Source organism: Oncorhynchus nerka, linkage group LG7 (assembly GCF_034236695.1).
Source record: "Oncorhynchus nerka isolate Pitt River linkage group LG7, Oner_Uvic_2.0, whole genome shotgun sequence".
Lineage (NCBI taxonomy): Eukaryota > Metazoa > Chordata > Actinopteri > Salmoniformes > Salmonidae > Oncorhynchus > Oncorhynchus nerka.
Genome location: NC_088402.1, coordinates 26,966,897 through 26,986,996, shown reverse-complemented (window position 1 = coordinate 26,986,996; position 20,100 = coordinate 26,966,897). Strand labels below are relative to the sequence as shown.

Here is a 20,100-nt window from a genome sequence, read left to right as displayed (position 1 = left end):
GGGGGAGACAGAGGGAGGAAAAGAGAGGGGGAGACAGAGGAAGGAAGAGAGAGGGGAGACAGAGGAAGGAAGAGAGAGGGGGAGACAGAGGGAGGAAAAGAGAGGAGTAGACAGAGGAAGGAAGCGAGAGGGGGAGACAGAGGGAGGAAAAGAGAGAGGTAGACAGAGGGAGGAAGATAGAGGGGGAGACAGAGGGGGAGACAGAGGGAGGAAGAGCGAGGGGAGACAGAGGGAGGAAAACAGAGGGGGAGACAGAGGGAGGAAGAGTGAGGGGGAGACAGAGGGAGGAAGAGCGAGGGGGAGACAGAGGGAGGAAAAGAGAGGGGGAGACAGAGGGAGGAAGAGAGAGGGGGAGACAGAGGGAGGAAAAGAGAGGGGAGACAGAGGGAGGAAAAGAGAGGGGAGACAGAGGAAGGAAGAGAGAGGGGGAGACAGAGGGAGGAAAAGAGAGAGGAGACAGAGGAAGGAAGAGAGAGGGAGAGACAGAGGGAGGAAGAGAGAGGGGTAGACAGAGGAAGGAAGAGAGAGGGGGAGACAGAGGGAGGAAAAGAGAGGGAGACAGAGGAAGGAAGAGAGAGGGGGGACAGAGGGAGGAAAAGAGAGGGAGACAGAGGAAGGAAGAGAGAGGGGGAGACAGAGGGAGACAAAGAGAGGGGTAGACAGAGGAAGGAAGAGAGAGGGGGAGACAGAGGGAGGAAAAGAGAGGGGAGACAGAGAAAGGAAGAGAGAGGGGAGACAGAGGAGGAAGAGAGGGGGAGACAGAGGAAGGAAAAGAGAGGGGTAGACAGAGGGAGGAAAAGAGAAGGGGAGACAGAGGGAGGAAGAGAGAGGGGAGACAGAGGGAGGAAAAGAGAGGGGAGACAGAGGGAGGAAAAGAGAGGGGAGACAGAGGGAGGAAAAGAGAGGGGAGACAGAGGGAGGAAAAAAAGAGAGAGGTAAACAGAGGAAGGAAAAAGAGAGAGAAGGGGGAGACAGAGGGAGGAAAAAGAGAGGGGTACACATAGGAAGGAAGAGAGAGGGGAGACAGAGGGAGGAAAAGAGAGGGAGACAGAGGAAGGAAGAGGGAGGGTAGACAGAGGGAGGAAAAGAGAGGGAGACAGAGGAAGGAAGAGAGAGGGGAGACAGAGGGAGGAAAAGAGACGGGTAGACAGAGGAAGGAAGAGGGAGGGTAGACAGAGGGAGGAAAAGAGAGGGGAGACAGAGGAAGGAAGAGAGAGGGGGAGACAGAGGGAGGAAAAGAGAGGGGAGACAGAGGAAGGAAGAGAGAGGGGGAGACAGAGGGAGGAAGAGAGAGGGGGAGACATAGGGAGGAAGAGAGAGGGGTAGACAGAGGGAGGAAGAGAGAGGGGGAGACAGAGGGAGGAAGAGAGAGGGGGAGACAGAGGGAGGAAGAGCGAGGGGGAGACAGAGGGAGGAAAAGAGAGGGGGGACAGAGGGAGGAAGATAGAGGGGGAGACAGAGGGAGGAAGAGCGAGGGGGAGACAGAGGGAGGAAAAGAGAGGGGGACAGAGGGAGGAAAAGAGAGGGGAGACAGAGGAAGGAAGAGAGAGGGGAGACAGAGGGAGGAAAAGAGAGGGGGGGACAGAGGGAGGAAAAGAGAGGGGAGACAGAGGAAGGAAGAGAGAGGGGAGACAGAGGGAGGAAAAGAGAGGGGTAGAGAGAGGGAGGAAGAGAGAGGGGGAGACAGAGGGAGGAAAAGAGAGGGGAGATAGAGGAAGGAAGAGAGAGGGTAGACAGAGGAAGGAAGAGAGAGGGGGAGACAGAGGGAGGAAGAGAGAGGGGGAGACAGAGGGAGGAAACGAGAGGGGAGACAGAGGGAGGAAAAGAGAGGGGAGACAGAGGAAGGAAGAGAGAGGGGGAGACAGAGGGAGGAAAAGAGAGGGGTAGACAGAGGGAGGAAGAGAGAGGGGGAGACAGGGGGAGGAAGAGAGGGGGAGACAGAGGGGGAGACAGAGGGAGGAAGAGCGAGGGGAGACAGAGGGAGGAAAACAGAGGGAGAGACAGAGGGAGGAAGAGCGAGGGGAGACAGAGGGAGGAAGAGCGAGGGGGAGACAGAGGGAGGAAAAGAGAGAGGTAGACAGAGGGAGGAAAAGAGAGGGGAGACAGAGGAAGGAAGAGAGAGGGGGAGACAGAGGGAGGAAAAGAGAGGGGTACACATAGGAAGGAAGAGAGAGGGAGACAGAGGGAGGAAAAGAGAGGGGAGACAGAGGAAGGAAGAGGGAGGGTAGACAGAGGGAGGAAAAGAGAGGGGAGACAGAGGAAGGAAGAGGGAGGGTAGACAGAGGGAGGAAAAGAGAGGGGAGACAGAGGAAGGAAGAGAGAGGGGGAGACAGAGGGAGGAAAAGAGAGGGGAGACAGAGGAAGGGAGACAGAGGGGAGACAGAGGGAGGAAAAGAGAGGGTAGACAGAGGAAGGAAGAGAGAGGGGGAGACAGAGGGAGGAAGAGAGAGGGGGAGACAGAGGGAGGAAGAGAGAGGGGAGACAGAGGGAGGAAAAGAGAGGGGGAGACAGAGGAAGGAAGAGAGAGGGAGACAGAGGGAGGAAAAGAGACGGGTAGACAGAGGAAGGAAGAGGGAGGGTAGACAGAGGGAGGAAAAAGAGGGGGAGACAGAGGGAGGAAGAGAGAGGGGGAGACAGAGGGAGGAAAAGAGAGGGGAGACAGAGGGAGGAAAAGAGAGGGGAGACAGAGGAAGGAAGAGAGAGGGGGAGACAGAGGGAGGAAAAGAGAGAGGTAGACAGAGGGAGGAAAAGAGAGAGGTAGACAGAGGGAGGAAAAGAGAGGGAGACAGAGGGAGGAAAAGAGAGGGAGACAGAGGAAGGAAGAGAGAGGGGGAGACAGAGGGAGGAAAAGAGAGGGGTACACATAGGAAGGAAGAGAGAGGGGAGACAGAGGGAGGAAAAGAGAGGGGAGACAGAGGAAGGAAGAGGGAGGGTAGACAGAGGGAGGAAAAGAGAGGGGAGACAGAGGAAGGAAGAGGGAGGGTAGACAGAGGGAGGAAAAGAGAGGGGAGACAGAGGAAGGAAGAGAGAGGGGGAGACAGAGGGAGGAAAAGAGAGGGGAGACAGAGGAAGGGAGACAGAGGGGAGACAGAGGGAGGAAAAGAGAGGGTAGACAGAGGAAGGAAGAGAGAGGGGGAGACAGAGGGAGGAAGAGAGAGGGGAGACAGAGGGAGGAAGAGAGAGGGGGAGACAGAGGGAGGAAGAGCGAGGGGGAGACAGAGGGAGGAAAAGAGAGGGGGACAGAGGGAGGAAAAGAGAGGGGAGACAGAGGAAGGAAGAGAGAGGGAGACAGAGGGAGGAAAAGAGAGGGGGACAGAGGGAGGAAAAGAGAGGGGAGACAGAGTAAGGAAGAGAGAGGGGAGACAGAGGGAGGAAAAGAGAGGGTAGAGAGAGTGAGGAAGAGAGAGGGGGAGACAGAGGGAGGAAGAGAGAGGGGGAGACAGAGGGAGGAAAACAGAGGGGGAGACAGAGGGAGGAAAAGAGAGGGGGAGACAGAGGAAGGAAGAGAGGGGAGACAGAGGGAGGAAAAGAGACGGGTAGACAGAGGAAGGAAGAGGGAGGGTAGACAGAGGGAGGAAAAGAGAGGGGAGACAGAGGAAGGAAGAGAGAGGGGAGACAGAGGGAGGAAAAGAGAGGGTAGACAGAGGAAGGAAGAGAGAGGGGGAGACAGAGGGAGGAAGAGAGAGGGGAGACAGAGGGAGGAAAAGAGAGGGGAGACAGAGGAAGGAAGAGAGAGGGGGAGACAGAGGGAGGAAAAGAGAGGGGTAGACAGAGGAAGGAAGCGAGAGGGGGAGACAGAGGGAGGAAAAGAGAGAGGTAGACAGAGGGAGGAAGATAGAGGGGGAGACAGAGGGGGAGACAGAGGGAGAAAGAGCGAGGGGGGAGACAGAGGGAGGAAAACAGAGGGGGAGACAGAGGGAGGAAGAGTGAGGGGGAGACAGAGGGAGGAAGAGCGAGGGGGAGACAGAGGGAGGAAAAGAGAGGGGGAGACAGAGGGAGGAAGAGAGAGGGGGAGACAGAGGGAGGAAAAGAGAGAGGAGACAGAGGAAGGAAGAGAGAGGGAGAGACAGAGGGAGGAAGAGAGAGGGGTAGACAGAGGAAGGAAGAGAGAGGGGGAGACAGAGGGAGGAAAAGAGAGGGAGACAGAGGAAGGAAGAGAGAGGGGGACAGAGGGAGGAAAAGAGAGGGGAGACAGAGGAAGGAAGAGAGAGGGGAGACAGAGGGAGACAAAGAGAGGGGTAGACAGAGGAAGGAAAGAGAGGGGGAGACAGAGGGAGGAAAAGAGAGGGGAGACAGAGAAAGGAAGAGAGAGGGGAGACAGAGGGAGGAAGAGAGAGGGGGAGACAGAGGAAGGAAAAGAGAGGGGTAGACAGAGGGAGGAAAAGAGAAGGGGAGACAGAGGGAGGAAGAGAGAGGGGAGACAGAGGGAGGAAAAGAGAGGGGAGACAGAGGGAGGAAAAGAGAGGGGAGACAGAGGGAGGAAAAGAGAGGGGAGACAGAGGGAGGAAAAGAGAGAGGTAGACAGAGGGAGGAAAAGAGAGGGGAGACAGAGGGAGGAAAAGAGAGGGGAGACAGAGGAAGGAAGAGAGAGGGGGAGACAGAGGGAGGAAAAGAGAGGGGTACACATAGGAAGGAAGAGAGAGGGGAGACAGAGGGAGGAAAAGAGAGGGGAGACAGAGGAAGGAAGAGGGAGGGTAGACAGAGGGAGGAAAAGAGAGGGGAGACAGAGGAAGGAAGAGAGAGGGGAGACAGAGGGAGGAAAAGAGAGGGAGACAGAGGAAGGAAGAGAGAGGGGGAGACAGAGGGAGGAAGAGAGAGGGGGAGACATAGGGAGGAAGAGAGAGGGGTAGACAGAGGAAGGAAGAGAGAGGGTAGACAGAGGGAGGAAGAGAGAGTGGGAGACAGAGGGAGGAAAAGAGAGGGGGAGACAGAGGAAGGAAGAGAGAGGGGAGACAGAGGGAGGAAAAGAGACGGGTAGACAGAGGAAGGAAGAGGGAGGGTAGACAGAGGGAGGAAAAGAGAGGGGAGACAGAGGAAGGAAGAGAGAGGGGAGACAGAGGGAGGAAAAGAGAGGGTAGACAGAGGAAGGAAGAGAGAGGGGGAGACAGAGGGAGGAAGAGAGAGGGGGAGACAGAGGGAGGAAGAGAGAGGGGTAGACAGAAGAAGGAAGAGAGAGGGTAAACAGAGGGAGGAAGAGAAAGTGGGAGACAGAGGGAGGAAAAGAGAGGGGGAGACAGAGGAAGGAAGAGAGAGGGGGAGACAGAGGGAGGAAAAGAGAGGGGGAGACAGAGGGAGGAAAAGAGAGGGGAGATAGAGGAAGGAAGAGAGAGGGGGAGACAGAGGGAGGAAGAGAGAGGGGGAGACAGAGGAAGAAAGAGAGAGTGGGAGACAGAGGGAGGAATAGATAGGGGGAGACAGAGGAAGGAAGAGAGAGGGGTAGACAGAGGGAGGAAAAGAGAGGGGTAGACAGAGGAAGGAAGCGAGAGGGGGAGACAGAGGGAGGAAAAGAGAGAGGTAGACAGAGGGAGGAAGATAGAGGGGGAGACAGAGGGAGGAAAAGAGAGGGGAGACAGAGGGAGGAAAAGAGAGGGGTCAGATGAAGATGAGAACGACTAACAAACCAGAATAAACCGATTAACACCTTTCTCATCCTCTGATGACTCTAACCAGAGACCAGACCTTGGAGGAGTGATTGAGCTTGAAGGACAGTCATATTTTGTGGAACACGGGATTATACACCAACAGTCTAAAACCCAGCAGTCTGTCTGTCCCTGGGCCCTGCATTGTGTTCTACCTTGAGACTTAAATGATTCCTGATGTCTCACAATGTCTCTGTATATCCGAGTCAACCAAACCATGTGACCATGTGAAGATAAAAGGAAGGACATGGTATAGTAAAGTAAATTACAGTATAGTATAGTATATATTGTATAGTACAGTACAGTATAGTATCGTACAGTATAGTATAGTATATATTGTATAGTACAGTACAGTATAGTATCGTACAGTATAGTATATAGTATATAAAGAAATTGGGAGGTTCGAGCCCTGAATGCTGATTGGCTGACAGCTGTGGTATATCGGACTGTTTACCACAGGTATATGTATTTTTACTGCTCTAATTACATTGGTAACCAGTTTATAATAGCAATAATTTACCTCGTGGTTTGTGGTATATGGCCAGTACACTAAGGGCTGTGTCCAGGAACTTTGCATTGCGTTGTATGTAAAAACGTAATTTAACCATGTTATATTGGCCATAAAACACACCTCCTCGGGCCGAATTGCTTAAGTATAGTATAGTTTAGTATAGTATAGTATAGTATAGTATAGTATAGCATAGTATAGTATAGCATAGTATAGTATAGTATAGCATAGTATAGTATAGTATAGTATAGTATAGCATAGTATAGTATAGTATAGTATAGCATAGTATAGTATAGCATAGTATAGTGCTCTGAACTGCAAACAAACCAAACAGTTTTCAATGGATGAATTGCAAATTATAAAGAAAATAATAAACCTTTATTATCTGCTCCTCTTCCTGGCCAAGGGAAGTTGTGTGTTGAGAGTCAAGGTGTGTCAAAGAGGTGTTGTAGAGAGGAAATCGATGGAGGTAAATTGCTCTGGGGTGTTGAGAGTATTGATGCAGACAGACGATCTGTTACTGCAGTCGTTGTTTGTTTTCTGTCCCCTACAGCCTTCCATTTCATGGCTTCTCCTCACGTTGCACTACGGCAAGAGTGAACTGTCCATAGCTCTCTCTTTCTCACTCTCTGTCTGTGTCTCTGTCTCTCGCTCTCTCTCTCTGTTTAAAGCTTTCCTCACTATTCTTATCTGAATCTCATTTATTCTGTCCCCCTCCCTCCCTCCCTCCCTCCCGCCCTCCCTCCCCCTCCCTCCCTCCCTCCCTCCCTCCCTCTCTCTCAGCAGGGAGGTAAAGGATCGTGGTGCTCTCTCCCCTGGCTCCCTACTTCCTCACGCATCATCATCGCCAACAAACCCTGGCTCCGATTGGTCCTCACCATGACAACCACCGCTGTTATACTTGTCATGGCTGTTTTCAACATGGTGAGGAACCAATTTACTGATTTTACTGGTTGATCTTGTCCGTGTGTGTGTGTGTGTGTGTGTGTGTGTGTGTGTGTGTGTGTGTGTGTGTGTGTGTGTGTGTGTGTGTGTGCGTGTGTGCGTGTGTGTGTGTGTGTGTGTGTGTGTGTGTGTGCGTGCGGATGTTTTCAGGCAAAACTGCCATTACAGCCATCAAAATGATCACACCGGAATACAGCCTAGTATAACTTCTCTTCTCCCCTTGTCCTTCTCATCTCCTCTAAACTTCTTTCCAGTTCTTCCTGGAAGATGAGGTTCTGACCACACCCCCTACCATGAACCTGACCAATGAAAGCATGCTCAGCTCCCACAGCCCCACCCACCTCACGGATGGGAATAAGTTCTACCTGCCTGTGAGTACATCTACCAGAGTAGGCACAAAAAAAATTCAAATGACAATAATGAATGAATATAACATGGATATTTACAGGGTGTACCAAGTCAATGTACGGGGGCAATGTATGAGGCAATTAAGGTAGCTATGTACTGTAAATAAAGGCATGGGTAAAGTGACTAGGCAACAGGATAGATAATAGACAGTAGAAGCAGCGTGTGTGTGTGTGTGTGTGTGTGTGTGTGTGTGTGTGTGTGTGTGTGTGTGTGTGTGTGTGTGTGTGTGTGTGTGTGTGTGTGTGTGTGTGTGTGTGTGTGTGTGTGTGTGTGTGTGTGTGTGTGTGTGTGGCATCAGTATGCATGTGTGCGTGTGTTATGTGTGTGTAGCCGTATGCAATGTGTGTGTGTTTGTTGGAGTGTAAGTATGTGTGAGTGTGTCTGTGATGTGTCCTGTGTGTGTGTTTGTTGGAGTATAAGTATGTGTGAGTGTGTCTGTAGTGTCCTGTGTGTGTGTTTGTTGGGGTGTCAGTATGTGTGAGTGTGTCTGTAGTGTCCTGTGTGTGTGTTTGTTGGGGTGTCAGTATGTGTGAGTGTGTCTGTAGTGTCCTGTGTGTGTGTTTGTTGGGGTGTAAGTATGTGTGAGTGTGTCTGTAGTGTCCTGTGTGTGTGTTTGTTGGGGTGTAAGTATGTGTGAGTGTGTCTGTAGTGTCCTGTGTGTGTGTTTGTTGGGGTGTCAGTATGTGTGAGTGTGTCTGTAGTGTCCTGTGTGTGTGTTTGTTGGGGTGTAAGTATGTGTGAGTGTGTCTGTAGTGTCCTGTGTGTGTGTTTGTTGGGGTGTCAGTATGTGTGAGTGTGTCTGTAGTGTCCTGTGTGTGTGTTTGTTGGGGTGTCAGTATGTGTGAGTGTGTCTGTAGTGTCCTGTGTGTGTGTTTGTTGGGGTGTAAGTATGTGTGAGTGTGTCTGTAGTGTCCTGTGTGTGTGTTTGTTGGGGTGTAAGTATGTGTGAGTGTGTCTATAGTGTCCTGTAGTGTCCTGTGTGTGTGTGTTTGTTGGGGTGTAAGTATGTGTGAGTGTGTCTGTAGTGTCCTGTGTGTGTGTTTGTTGGGGTGTAAGTATGTGTGAGTGTGTCTGTAGTGTCCTGTGTGTGTGTTTGTTGGGGTGTAAGTATGTGTGAGTGTGTCTGTAGTGTCCTGTGTGTGTGTTTGTTGGGGTGTAAGTATGTGTGAGTGTGTCTGTAGTGTCCTGTGTGTGTGTTTGTTGGGGTGTAAGTATGTGTGAGTGTGTCTGTAGTGTCCTGTGTGTGTGTTTGTTGGGGTGTAAGTATGTGTGAGTGTGTGCAGAACGTTTTGAGGATCTGAGGGCCCATGCCAAATCTGTTCAGCCTCCTGAGTGGAAAAAGGCACTGTTGTACACTTTTCACAACTGTGTGGGTGTGTGTGGACCATGTTCATTCCTTAGTTATGTGGACACCGAGGAGCTTCGACCCGCTCCTCTACAGCCCCATGGGGGGCGTGCTCACCCCTCCATTTCCTGTGGTCCACGATCAGCTCCTTTGTCTTGCTGACGTTAAGGGAGAGGTTTTTGTCCTAGCACCACACTGCTTCCTATTGGCTCCTCCCTATTGGCTGCTTTGTCATCAGTGATCAGTCCTACCACTGTTGTGTCGTCAACAAACTTAACGATGATGGTGTTAGATTCATGGGAGGCGAGGCAGTCGTGGGTGGACAGGGAGTACAGGAGGGGACTAAGCACACATCCCAGAGGGCTGTGTGTGTGTTGATGATCAGTGTGGTGGATGTGTTGTTGCCTACCATCACCGCCTGGGGGAGGCCCATCAGGATGTCCAGGAACCAGTTTCAGAGGGAGGTGTTCAGTCCCAGGGTCCTGAGCTTGGTGATGAGCTTGGAAGGACTATGGTGTTGAATGCTCAGCTGTAATTCTTATATAGGTATTCCTTTTGTTCAAGTGGGTGAGGGCAGTGCAATAGAGATTGCGTCATCTGTGGATCTGTTGGGGCAGTGTGAGAAGTGTGGTTCTAGGGTGTCTGGGAGGATGGCGTTGATATGCGAGCCATGACCAGCCTTTTAAAGCATTTCATAGCTATAGTACTACGGGTCGCTAGTCATTTAGACAGGCTACTTTGGCACTAGGACTATGGTGGTCTGCTTGAAACAAGTTACTATTACAGACCGGGAATAGGTTGAACATGTCAGTGAAGACACTCTTTTTTTATTTTTTAAATATTTTTTTTTAACCTTTATTTAACTAGGCAAGTCAGTTAAGAACAAATTCTTATTTTCAATGACGGCCTAGGAACAGTGGGTTAACTGCCTGTTCAGGGGCAGAACGACAGATCTGTACCTTGTCAGTTCGGGGGTTTGAACTTGCAACCTTCCGGTTACTAGTCCAACACTCTAACTAGGCTACCCTGCCGCCCCACTTGCCAGCTGGTCAGTGTGTACTCTTAGTACGTGTCCTGGTTTTCCGTCTGACTCCGCAGCCTTGCGAATGTTAACCTGTTTAAAGTTCTTACTCACATTGGCTATGGAGAGCAAGATCACACAGTCATCCGGAACAGCTGGTTCAGTGTTGCTTGCCTCGAGGCGAGTGTAGAAGGCATTTAGCTTTTCTATTAGACTCGCATCACTGGGCAGCTCACGGCTGGGTTTTGCTTTGTAATCTGTGATAGTTTTCAAGCCCTGCCACATCCTTTGAGCATCAGAGCCGGCGTTATAGGACTCGATCTTAGCCCTGTATTGATGCGTTGCTATTTGATGGCTTGTCAGAGGTCAGACAGAGCGGGATTTCTTATATGCATCCAGATTAGTGTCCCGCTCCTTGAAAGCAGTAGTTATAGCCTAAAGCTCAGTGTGGATGATCAGTGTTGCTTCTGGTTGGTATATGTATGTGCGGTCCCTTTGGGGACGACGTCGTCGATGCGCGGGACACTATTTTTCTTTTTTATACCTGAACATGCAAACACCATCAGATAGAATTCATAGTAAGCGGTACAGAAGAACTGGAATGGCATTCAGAAGAACTGGAACGGCATTCAGAATAACTGGAACGGCATTCAGAAGAACTGAAACGGCATTCAGAAGAACTGAAACGGCATTCAGAAGAACTGGAACGGCATTCAGAAGAACTGGAACGGCATTCAGAAGAACTGGAACGGCATTCAGAAGAACTGGAATGGCATTCAGAAGAACTGGAACGGCATTCAGAAGAACTGAAACGGTATTCAGAAGAACTGGAACGGCATTCAGAAGAACTGGAACGGGAACGGCATTCAGAAGAACTGGAACGGCATTCAGAAGAACTGGAACGGCATTCAGAAGAACTGGAACTGCATTCAGAAGAACTGGAACGGCATTCAGAAGAACTGGAATGGCATTCAGAAGAACTGGAACGGCATTCAGAAGAACTGGAATGGCATTCACTCTCATAAGATGGATGGCCAAAATAACTGAAAGCCACACTGCCAATAAGCCACAAATATAACCGCATTGAAGCATCCCACTGGGCACACACTGGTTGAATCAACATTGTTTCCATGTCAGTTCAATTAAATGATGTCTGTGCCCTGTGGGATACGTCACTGTGCTTCTATATGCACCATGCCACCGCTTACTTCATTAGTTCATTTAGCAAACAAGACAGCTCATAATCCAGTGCATTTATCACAGTCAACACACCTATATTTTTGCTTTAATTTGCTATAAAGCTGTACATTTCTCGCTCAGCCTCATGGCAAAATGTGTAGAATTGCAGGAAATTAGCTGTTTTTTGGGGGGCCCAGGTACATTTCTACAGCCCCACCCACCAACAAATGTCGGGCTACGCTACTGACATCTACTTTGGGTCAGACCTGGGTTTCAAATATTTCGGATACTTCTGGTGAAAACTTGCTTTATTCCATGTACTGTATTTCATGAAGTTATAGTGTTCGTCGCTAGCTTTCTGTTTTTATTAGTTCACAACAGAACATTTATTTGACAGAAATCACTCCTTTGTGCACTATTTTAAGTCAACAATCACATTTCTTTAACCAGGGCCACAAAAGTAATGTTTGTTAACATTGTCTATCAATAAACGTTGCGTTACATCAATCACAATCAATCAGTGTGTGTGTGTGTGTGTGTGTGTGTGTGTGTGTGTGTGTGTGTGTGTGTGTGTGTGTGTGTGTGTGTGTGTGTGTGTGTGTGTGTGTCAATGTGTCATTGTGACACAGAGGGATCTAGAAGTGGCCTGGCTGTTGACTTGGATAGTATCTCAATAGTCTAAAGTCTCCTCTCCATGTCTCCTCTCCTTGTCTCCTCTCCTTCATCCCAGGAGTCCAAAGTAGTTGAAGTTCATGGGAGGTTGGCTTGCATCTGGTGTGCTGTAGCAACTGTGTTTTTCCCGCAATTGCATTTGAATTACTCGCACGACAGCTCTAGGCTTCCTGCCTTGCTTTGCACACTTCACACATATTCACTCGCTCCTAGCTACATCTGAGATGATCTCTGTCTGTTAGAAACAAAAAACTCTGTCCTCCTGAGATTGAGTATTGACATAGTGTGTGTTATCAGCACCAGAGAGCAGCCTTGGTGACTAGAGCTCAGTAAGCTTATTACTGATGTTTTACGCCTCAAGAAACTCATAAACTAAATGAAAAAAATGAATGAACCGACCCAGTCCATTGTACCACCTTTCAGATCTTTTCCTTCTTATTGTTCATGTTCTGTGTACAAGTTTATTCAATAGTTAACAGTAAAATTTTACACATCATTACCCTCCTCCATAGTGTCCAACACCTCAATCTTATCCCACGATTTGGTAAATAGACCTTCTTATAGACCCATTTCTTTTGAATAATTGTGGTTTTCTACTTTTCACATGTCTGATACATGTGACCCTGTAAACATTCACAGCCAACAATCTGATTTAATGTGGCCCCCACTTCTAGTTCAGGCTAAGCCTTCATTCACACACACCTCTCTTTGCCATTAGTCTTGGCTGGGAGCCAATTCCCTCTATTATCTGCATTAGTACTATTTCTTTCTTTTTTCTCTCTTTTCTTTTCACATACACACCTCTCTTTGCTAATAGCCCGGACCCATGTCTCCTATCTTCTAAATGTAATGATGTTTACCCTACTGCGTTGCGGCCTCTATAAGCCAGTAGTAGCTAGTCCTGATTCACTGCTCTCCACAGGCTCAGTTAGTCTTCCTTTCTTCCATTCTTTCTTTCTTTCCCTCTTAATGGCTGTTTCTCCCTCCCTACCTACCTCTCTATCTCCCTACCTACCTACCTCTCTATCTCCCTACCTACCTACCTACCTACCTACCTACCTACCTACCTACCTACCTACCTACCTACCTACCCACCCACCCACCACCACCCACCTACCTCCCATCTCCCACCTGCCCACCCACCCACCCACCCACCCACCCACCCACCCACCCACCCACCCACCCACCCTGCCCCACCCACCCACCTCCCTGCCTCCCTGCCACCTACCCCCCCTACCCACCTACCTACCCACCCACCCACCTACCCACCCACCTACCTACCCTCCCTCCCTCCCTCCCTCCCTCCCTCCCTCCCTCCCTCCCTCCCTCCCTCCCTTCCTCCTTCCTCCCTCCCTACCTACCTACCTACCTACCTCCCTACCTCTCTATCTCCCTACCTACCTTCCTCCCTACCTCTCTATCTCCCTCCCTCCCTCCCCCCTACCTACCTACCTACCTACCTACCTACCCACCTACCTACCTACCTACCTACCCCTACCTACCTACCTACCTCCCTTCCTTCCTCCCTTCCTCCCTACCTCCCTTCCTCCCTACCTACCTACCTACCTACCTCCCTACCTACCCTCCCATTTCCCTGTGTTGGCCCAGCTCTCCCAGCTCTCCATAATACTCCCTACCTACCCTCCCATTTCCCTGTGTTGGCCCAGCTCTCCCAGCTCTCCATAATACTCCCTAGCCAAAGACCATTCAGTGACGTGATACTGAGCACACAAAGAGCAATATTCCCTTTTTATAGGACACGATATACGATGTCCATTATAGTTTTAAGGGAAATGTTGACTGGACATTTTTGTGAGGAACTGTTGTTATGGCTTGCTATTCATTAAGTGGAAAATAGTCTGCAGTTTGACTCTCTCCATCTTTCTATATCATCTCAAAAGATGAAATATAACATCTCTCTGAGAGTTTTTTATCGACTTCACTTATCCTTCTCTCCCCCTCCTCTTTTTCCCTCTCTTCTCTCTGTCCCTCTCTTCTCTCTTCTCTCTCCCCCCTCCCACATCCCCTCTCTCTCTCTCTCTCTCTCTCTCTCTCTCTCTCTCTCTCTCTCTGTCTTTGTCTGTCTCTCTCTCTGTCTGTAGTATTTTATCTACTGTTGTATCCTGGGTCTGGTGTCGTGTTCTGTGTTCCTGAGGATCAACTATGAGCTGAAGATGGTTGTAATGTTAGTTGCCATGGTGATCTACAACATCATCATCCTCCAGACACATGCGCCCCTGCTGGATGGCTACAGTACTGCACTCTACAGCACTCAGACACTGGACAGGTACACACACACACACACACACACACACACACACACACACACACACACACACGGAGAGATAACAGGTTAGAGAGACAGCGTTCCTTTTATGAAAACCCTGGTGTTAAACATAGGGTAGAAGCCAGAGACACACAGCCTTTAGGGAATGACTGTGGAGGTGTGTAGGGTAGAGAGATGAGCAAGCACACCAGTGTTAATTTTGGCACTCTTTTTTTAGATTTAAATAGTCTAGTCTTAGTCATTTCGACAAAAATATCATATGAATAATGATTTATTCTAGTTATTGTCAAAATGACGAAAACAGTGGGCCATTTTTGTCAACTAAATGCCCTTTCATTTTAGTCATATTTTAGTCACATCACATTTGTATTGCCTCATGAACCTATACTGAACATAAATCACTGACTTCTATGTGTACAAACATACATAGCCTTGTCCTGTCAACATATTTTTCTGCCTAAAATCCTATCACATTATTGTCTTCCCAACGGCCAAATTGACAGAAGAACATAATACCCTGCAGCAGATCAAAACCTCCAGTCTAACATGTTGTCTAGCGCCACCAACTGTTTCAGTGGCACCAGCCCGTGATTTGGTCGCACCTATTTTTTTCTGCGGTGTTATAATTCACCTTATAAAGTAATTAACTGTGCTTCAGACTGTGTAATAGAACACTAAGATGGTAAGCTATTCAATAAGTACTTTTTTTCATCTAACATGTCTAAGCAGGAATGCATGATTCAATATATGTTGATGTGCAACCTAATCCAGTGATTGTCATAAATTGTGAGTTGTGAGTTTTATATTTTACTGTTAAAATAGGGCTCTAGAATTTTCTGAAATGTTTTGGTCAATAGAGATGATTTTGACGACATCGTTATGTGCTCTATTTTTGGGCTCATACACCACATGAGGAAGTGAAAACTCAAAACACATTAGCTGGATTGCTAACGCTAACTATAACACCCACTGCTAGTAGTCATGTATTAATTAACATTAAAAGTAATGCCCTAGAAAGCTTTTCAGTTGTAGCCCTCCTACCCTGTGCCCTCGCAAAGGCCGATGGACAATTGCGCATTTCGCGTGCTTTGATATGCTTATAGCCATATCAAATATCTCAGTTGTAAAATAATTGCTGTTAACCTCAATAATAACAAATAAAAAGTATACCCACAGAAAGCTGAGAACCACATTAGCTTCTCCCAAAGCGATGTAATTTCCCGCAATTGGATTTTGAAATGTTGTGCATTTTTTCTCTCTCCCAAAGAGCACATCAAGTGGCTCGCTCAACAGCAGCAGGTCCCTGTGGAACAGGCCCAGGGGCTGGGCAGACACTTTCATTACATCAATCATGAGGATAATGCACTTTACTGTTTGACCAAATCATGCTTTTAGCAACCCAAAAAATAGGATGTTTTGAAACATTTGAGTGAGCAATTAGACATTTTACCTGCACAGCCAAGTGAAAGGTTTGCAAAATAGTATTAAATAATTGCAATCTGGAGCCCTTCCCCTTGACATACTGTAGTTATATTTTTGATCAAAGTTGTGTCTTAAGTAGTGGTCTGATAGGTTGCAGCACACTACTATCTAGCATTATCAATCTATTAACATAACATTTTTGACATGCGTTTTTCTGCATTTTTTTTGTTTTTATTCTGTCTCTCACTGTTCAAATAAACCTACCATTAAAATTATAGACGGATCATTTCTTTGTCAGTGGGCAAACGTATAAAATCATCAGGGGATCAAATACCTTTTCCCCCTCACTGTACATCTCCCATGTCTCACATACCCCCAATATATAAATCAATCCTGAATATATAAAACAATCAATCCATAATATATACAAGACAATCACAATAGGCACCAAAAGGCAGACCATATGCTATCCCGGGCATTTTCTTCTCACCCTTGTACTAGAGTCTTACAACTCACTTTGGAGACATGCTACTATTTAGCATGAAACTACTTTTAGAGGTTATACATTTCAAATTCTTTGGAAGAATAGTATAAAAATGTTTCTTTCCCCATACTACTTTTAAATCTAAAAGGAACAGCGTGAGTTTCTCTCCTAATGGAATAGTTGTGGTTATCCTGTACCAAGTCAAAGTAGTTATATACACTCAAAAGTTTTGGGTCACTTAGAAATGTCCTGGTTTTTGAAAGAAAAGCACACTTTTTGTCCATTAAAATAACATCAAATTGATCAGAAATACAGTGTAGACATTGTTCATGTTGTAAATGACTATTCTAGCTGGAAACTGCAGATTTTTAATGGAATATCTATATAGGCATACAGAGGCCCATTATCAGCAACCATCACTCCTGTGTTCCAATGGCACGTTGTGTTAGTTAATCCACGTTTATAATTTTAAAAGGCTAATTGATCATTAGGAAACCCTTTTTCACTTATGTTATCACAGCTGAAAACTGTTGTGCTGATTAAAGAAGCAATAAAACTGCCCTTCTTTAGACGAGTTGAGTATCTGGAGCATCAGCATTTGTGGGTTCGATTACAGGCTCAAAATGGGCAGAAACAAAGGACTTTCTTCGGAAACTCGTCAAGTCTATTCTTGTTCTGAGAAATGAAGGCTATTCCATATGAGAAATTGGCAAGAAACTGAAGATCTCGTACAACGCTTTGTACTACTCCCTTCAGAGAACAGCACAAACTGGCTCTAACCAAAAAAGAAAGAGGAGTGGGAGGCCCCGGTGCACAACTGAGCAAGAGGACAAGTACATTAGAGTGTCTAGTTTGAGAAACAGACGCCTCTTTGAGAAACAGATGCTTCACAAGTCCTCAACTGGCAGCTTCATTAAATAGTACCAGCAAACACCAGTCTCAACGTCAACAGTGAAGAGTCGACTCTGGGATGCTGGCCTTCTAGGCAGAGTTCCTCTGTCCAGTGTCTGTTCTTTTGCCCATCTTAATCTTTTCTTTTTATTGGCCAGCATCCCGAAGTCACCTCTTCACTGTTGACGTGAAGACTCTCTCCTCGACTTTGAGCCATCTAAGGCTTTCAAAGGGGGAATGGTCAAGATGTGTAATTGCTGGAAGTTTAAGAATAATCCTGACTCATTTGTTCTGAGATGTCTATTGTACCAGGAAGAGCACACATTGTCAAAGTGGTGCTGAACAAGAGCCCCAGCCAATGTCCCCCATTGCGTTCTTATCCAGATGTTTGGAGGTTCTTGACAGAAACCTAATTTTATGCTTTACTTTGGAGATAACGTTGTTTGCCATGCTCTCATCTGTCAGATGGTTATCTAGCACACAACCAAGATAATTGACAGTATTTTGCTGTGACTACTATGTCACCTACTACCACCTTAAAATCAGGGGATTTCCTGTTTCACTTTGGACCCGAACAAGATGGCCATTTATTGACATTCAGAAATGCATCACTGAGGGCTTTCTCAACCACATTTTGTCTTTGTGGGAAACCAACAGAGCAGAATCATCTGGAAAAGATCACAGGCAAATTTCTGATAATTTATATACAACAGAAAGATGATGTCTCTTGAGGTCAGAGGTATTTTTCCCCATCAACTTCTGGGTGCAAACACTGTCTTCTTCTGTGGAAATGTTGCATTCAGTCTCTCTTGAATCTACACAATAAAATGGGTCAAAACATTGGCCCTTTTTTGTATTATACCCCGTTTTTCTCCCCAATTTGGATCTTGTCTCATCGCTGTAACTCCCCAACGGGCTCGGGAGGTGAAGGTCCAGTCAAGTGTCCACCGAAACATGACCCCAAAAAAACGTGCTTCTTAACACCCGCCCGCTTAACCTGGGAGCCAGTTGCAGCAATGTGTCGGAAGAAATACTGTTCAACTGACGACCGAGGTCAGCCTGCAGGCGCCTGCCCACCACAAAGGAGTCGCTAGAGCGTGATGAGCCAAGTAAAGCCACCCTGGTCAAACCCTCCCCTAACCCGGACGATGCTGGGCCAAGTAAAGCCACCCTGGTCAAACCCTCCCCTAACTCGGACGATGCTGGGCCAAGTAAAGCCACCCTGGTCAAACCCTCCCCTAACCCGGACGATGCTGGGCCAAGTAAAGCCACCCTGGTCAAACCCTCCCCTAACCCGGACGATGCTGGGCCAAGTAAAGCACCCCCCGGCCAAACCCTCCCCTAACACGGACGATGCTGGGCCAATTGTGTGCCGCTCTATGAGACTCCCGATCACGGCCGGTTGTGATACAGCCTGGGATTGAACCCAGGTCTGTAGTGATGCCTCTAGCACTGTGATGCAGTGCCTTAGACCGCTGTGACACTCAGGAGGCCCCATCGCCCATTTTCTCCCGGGAGGTTTTACCACCGGGAGAGTAGCCATGGAGAGTATGCCTTATTTTCATCAATGATTTGTTGCCGCTGTTGTGCCACCACACTGCCAAAATGCAAATAACACTGAAAATATCTCAATCTCTCCAAAAACTGTCCAGTCCACTTACTACTCAGATTTTAGTCACAGAGATAATTTAGTCTCGTCTCATTTTCGTCAATTCAAATAAAAACATTTTATTTTTAAGTTTCTGGGTCTATTTAGTCAGTTATCGTCTCCTCGACACTGAAAATATCACTATTTTAGTTGACGAAATTAGCACTGAAGCACACATGCGCACACCAATAACATTGCATCCATAGCTGAAATGGTTCCAGATTAACCTCTTGAAGGGTTTAGGTGTCTTTTTTAACAACGTTCCTAACCGTGACAGTCATTCTGTTGGATATCTGGCTGGATTCCAATAGTAATTACACATCACTTTGAAAGCGAGCATAATATGAGTTGCAGGCCTGATGTGGCCTGTAAACCAGGAGTTTCCTAACACCACTGTGTTAGGGTAAAACTAGGCCATCAAAGTAAGGCCTTATGATATATGTATTGTCATATCATTAAATTTTAATTATGGCATTCTTCTAGGTACCTACTTGAAGAAAGCCACAGGCCTTTAAAAGGAAAGTCTCCGTCACTAACAAATACAGTCATGGGTGGTAACTCAGCAATTCACTCTGAAATAAAGGCACACTGGGAAGTACGCATATTAGACTTTACACCATACAGTGTTAAAACAACACCCAAAAATTCCTGTAACACTACAGGTGTTAATTTCCTTCACTGGGAAAGTGTAACAGTGTCCACACTAAGCAAAGTGAGTCCAAGTGTTATGTTTTACACTCTAGGTGTTGTGTATCACTCTACAGTTGTAAGGGATTTCTTCCATTGACGGAGAGGCGGACCAAAGCGCAGCGTGGTTATTTTGATTCATGTTTTAATAAATCACTTCACATGAACAAACTAACAAACTAACAAAAACAAGAAACGTGAAAACCCAAAACAGCCCTATCTGGTGCAAAACACAGAGACAGGAACAATCACCCACAAACACACAGTGAAACCCAGGCTACCTAAGTATGATTCTCAATCAGAGACAACTAATGACACCTGCCTCTGATTGAGAACCATACTAGGCCGAAACATAGAAATACCCCAAAACATAGAAAAACAAACATAGACTGCCCACCCAACTCACGCCCTGACCAGACTAAATAAATACAAAACAAAGGAAATAAAGGTCAGAACGTGACAACAGTAGAGTTATGCAAACATCACAATCAAGTTCATTTAAAAGGGGGACACTGCAATAGAGTTAAATCTTTAACAATTTCAAAAGTGTTATTTTAACACCAGCTCAGTGGGACTGTATATACTACGTCACTGAAAATAGTGTACATTTGACACTTTCTGAGTTAAACGAACACCATTGATTTTGCTGTGCGCACACATACATTTGTTAAACCTCCCGCTTTTGGCTGGATGTGTCAATGCGTAGTATATATATGCATACTTTATGAGCAGAATTACTGTCTCACCTCAATTAGCCATGAAATCCCTAGTTTGAAAGCAACTATTTTTCTGGAACCTGTGCTGCACAATTGTTCCCCAATGCCAGTCAGCCCCCTAGCAGCCCCTTGCCATATGAGTGACAGCTAGTAAGAGGCTATCATGCACACACAGCAGAGGGAGAAAGAGAGCATTGATGTGGTGCACATATCTGCACATATGTGACATAGTGTGTAATTGTGAGCGC

At 47.3% G+C, this 20,100-nt stretch overlaps 1 protein-coding gene across 1 annotated transcript in view; it reads left to right on the top strand.

Moving 5' to 3' along the window:
• Nucleotides 1–20,100, top strand: part of LOC115131798 (adenylate cyclase type 2-like) — a 90,837-nt gene that overhangs the window by 55,724 nt on the left and 15,013 nt on the right. The window contains 3 exon segments of the mRNA XM_065020371.1: nt 6,934–7,071; nt 7,347–7,463; nt 13,820–14,004. Coding sequence (XP_064876443.1) covers nt 6,934–7,071; nt 7,347–7,463; nt 13,820–14,004 — 440 coding nt within the window.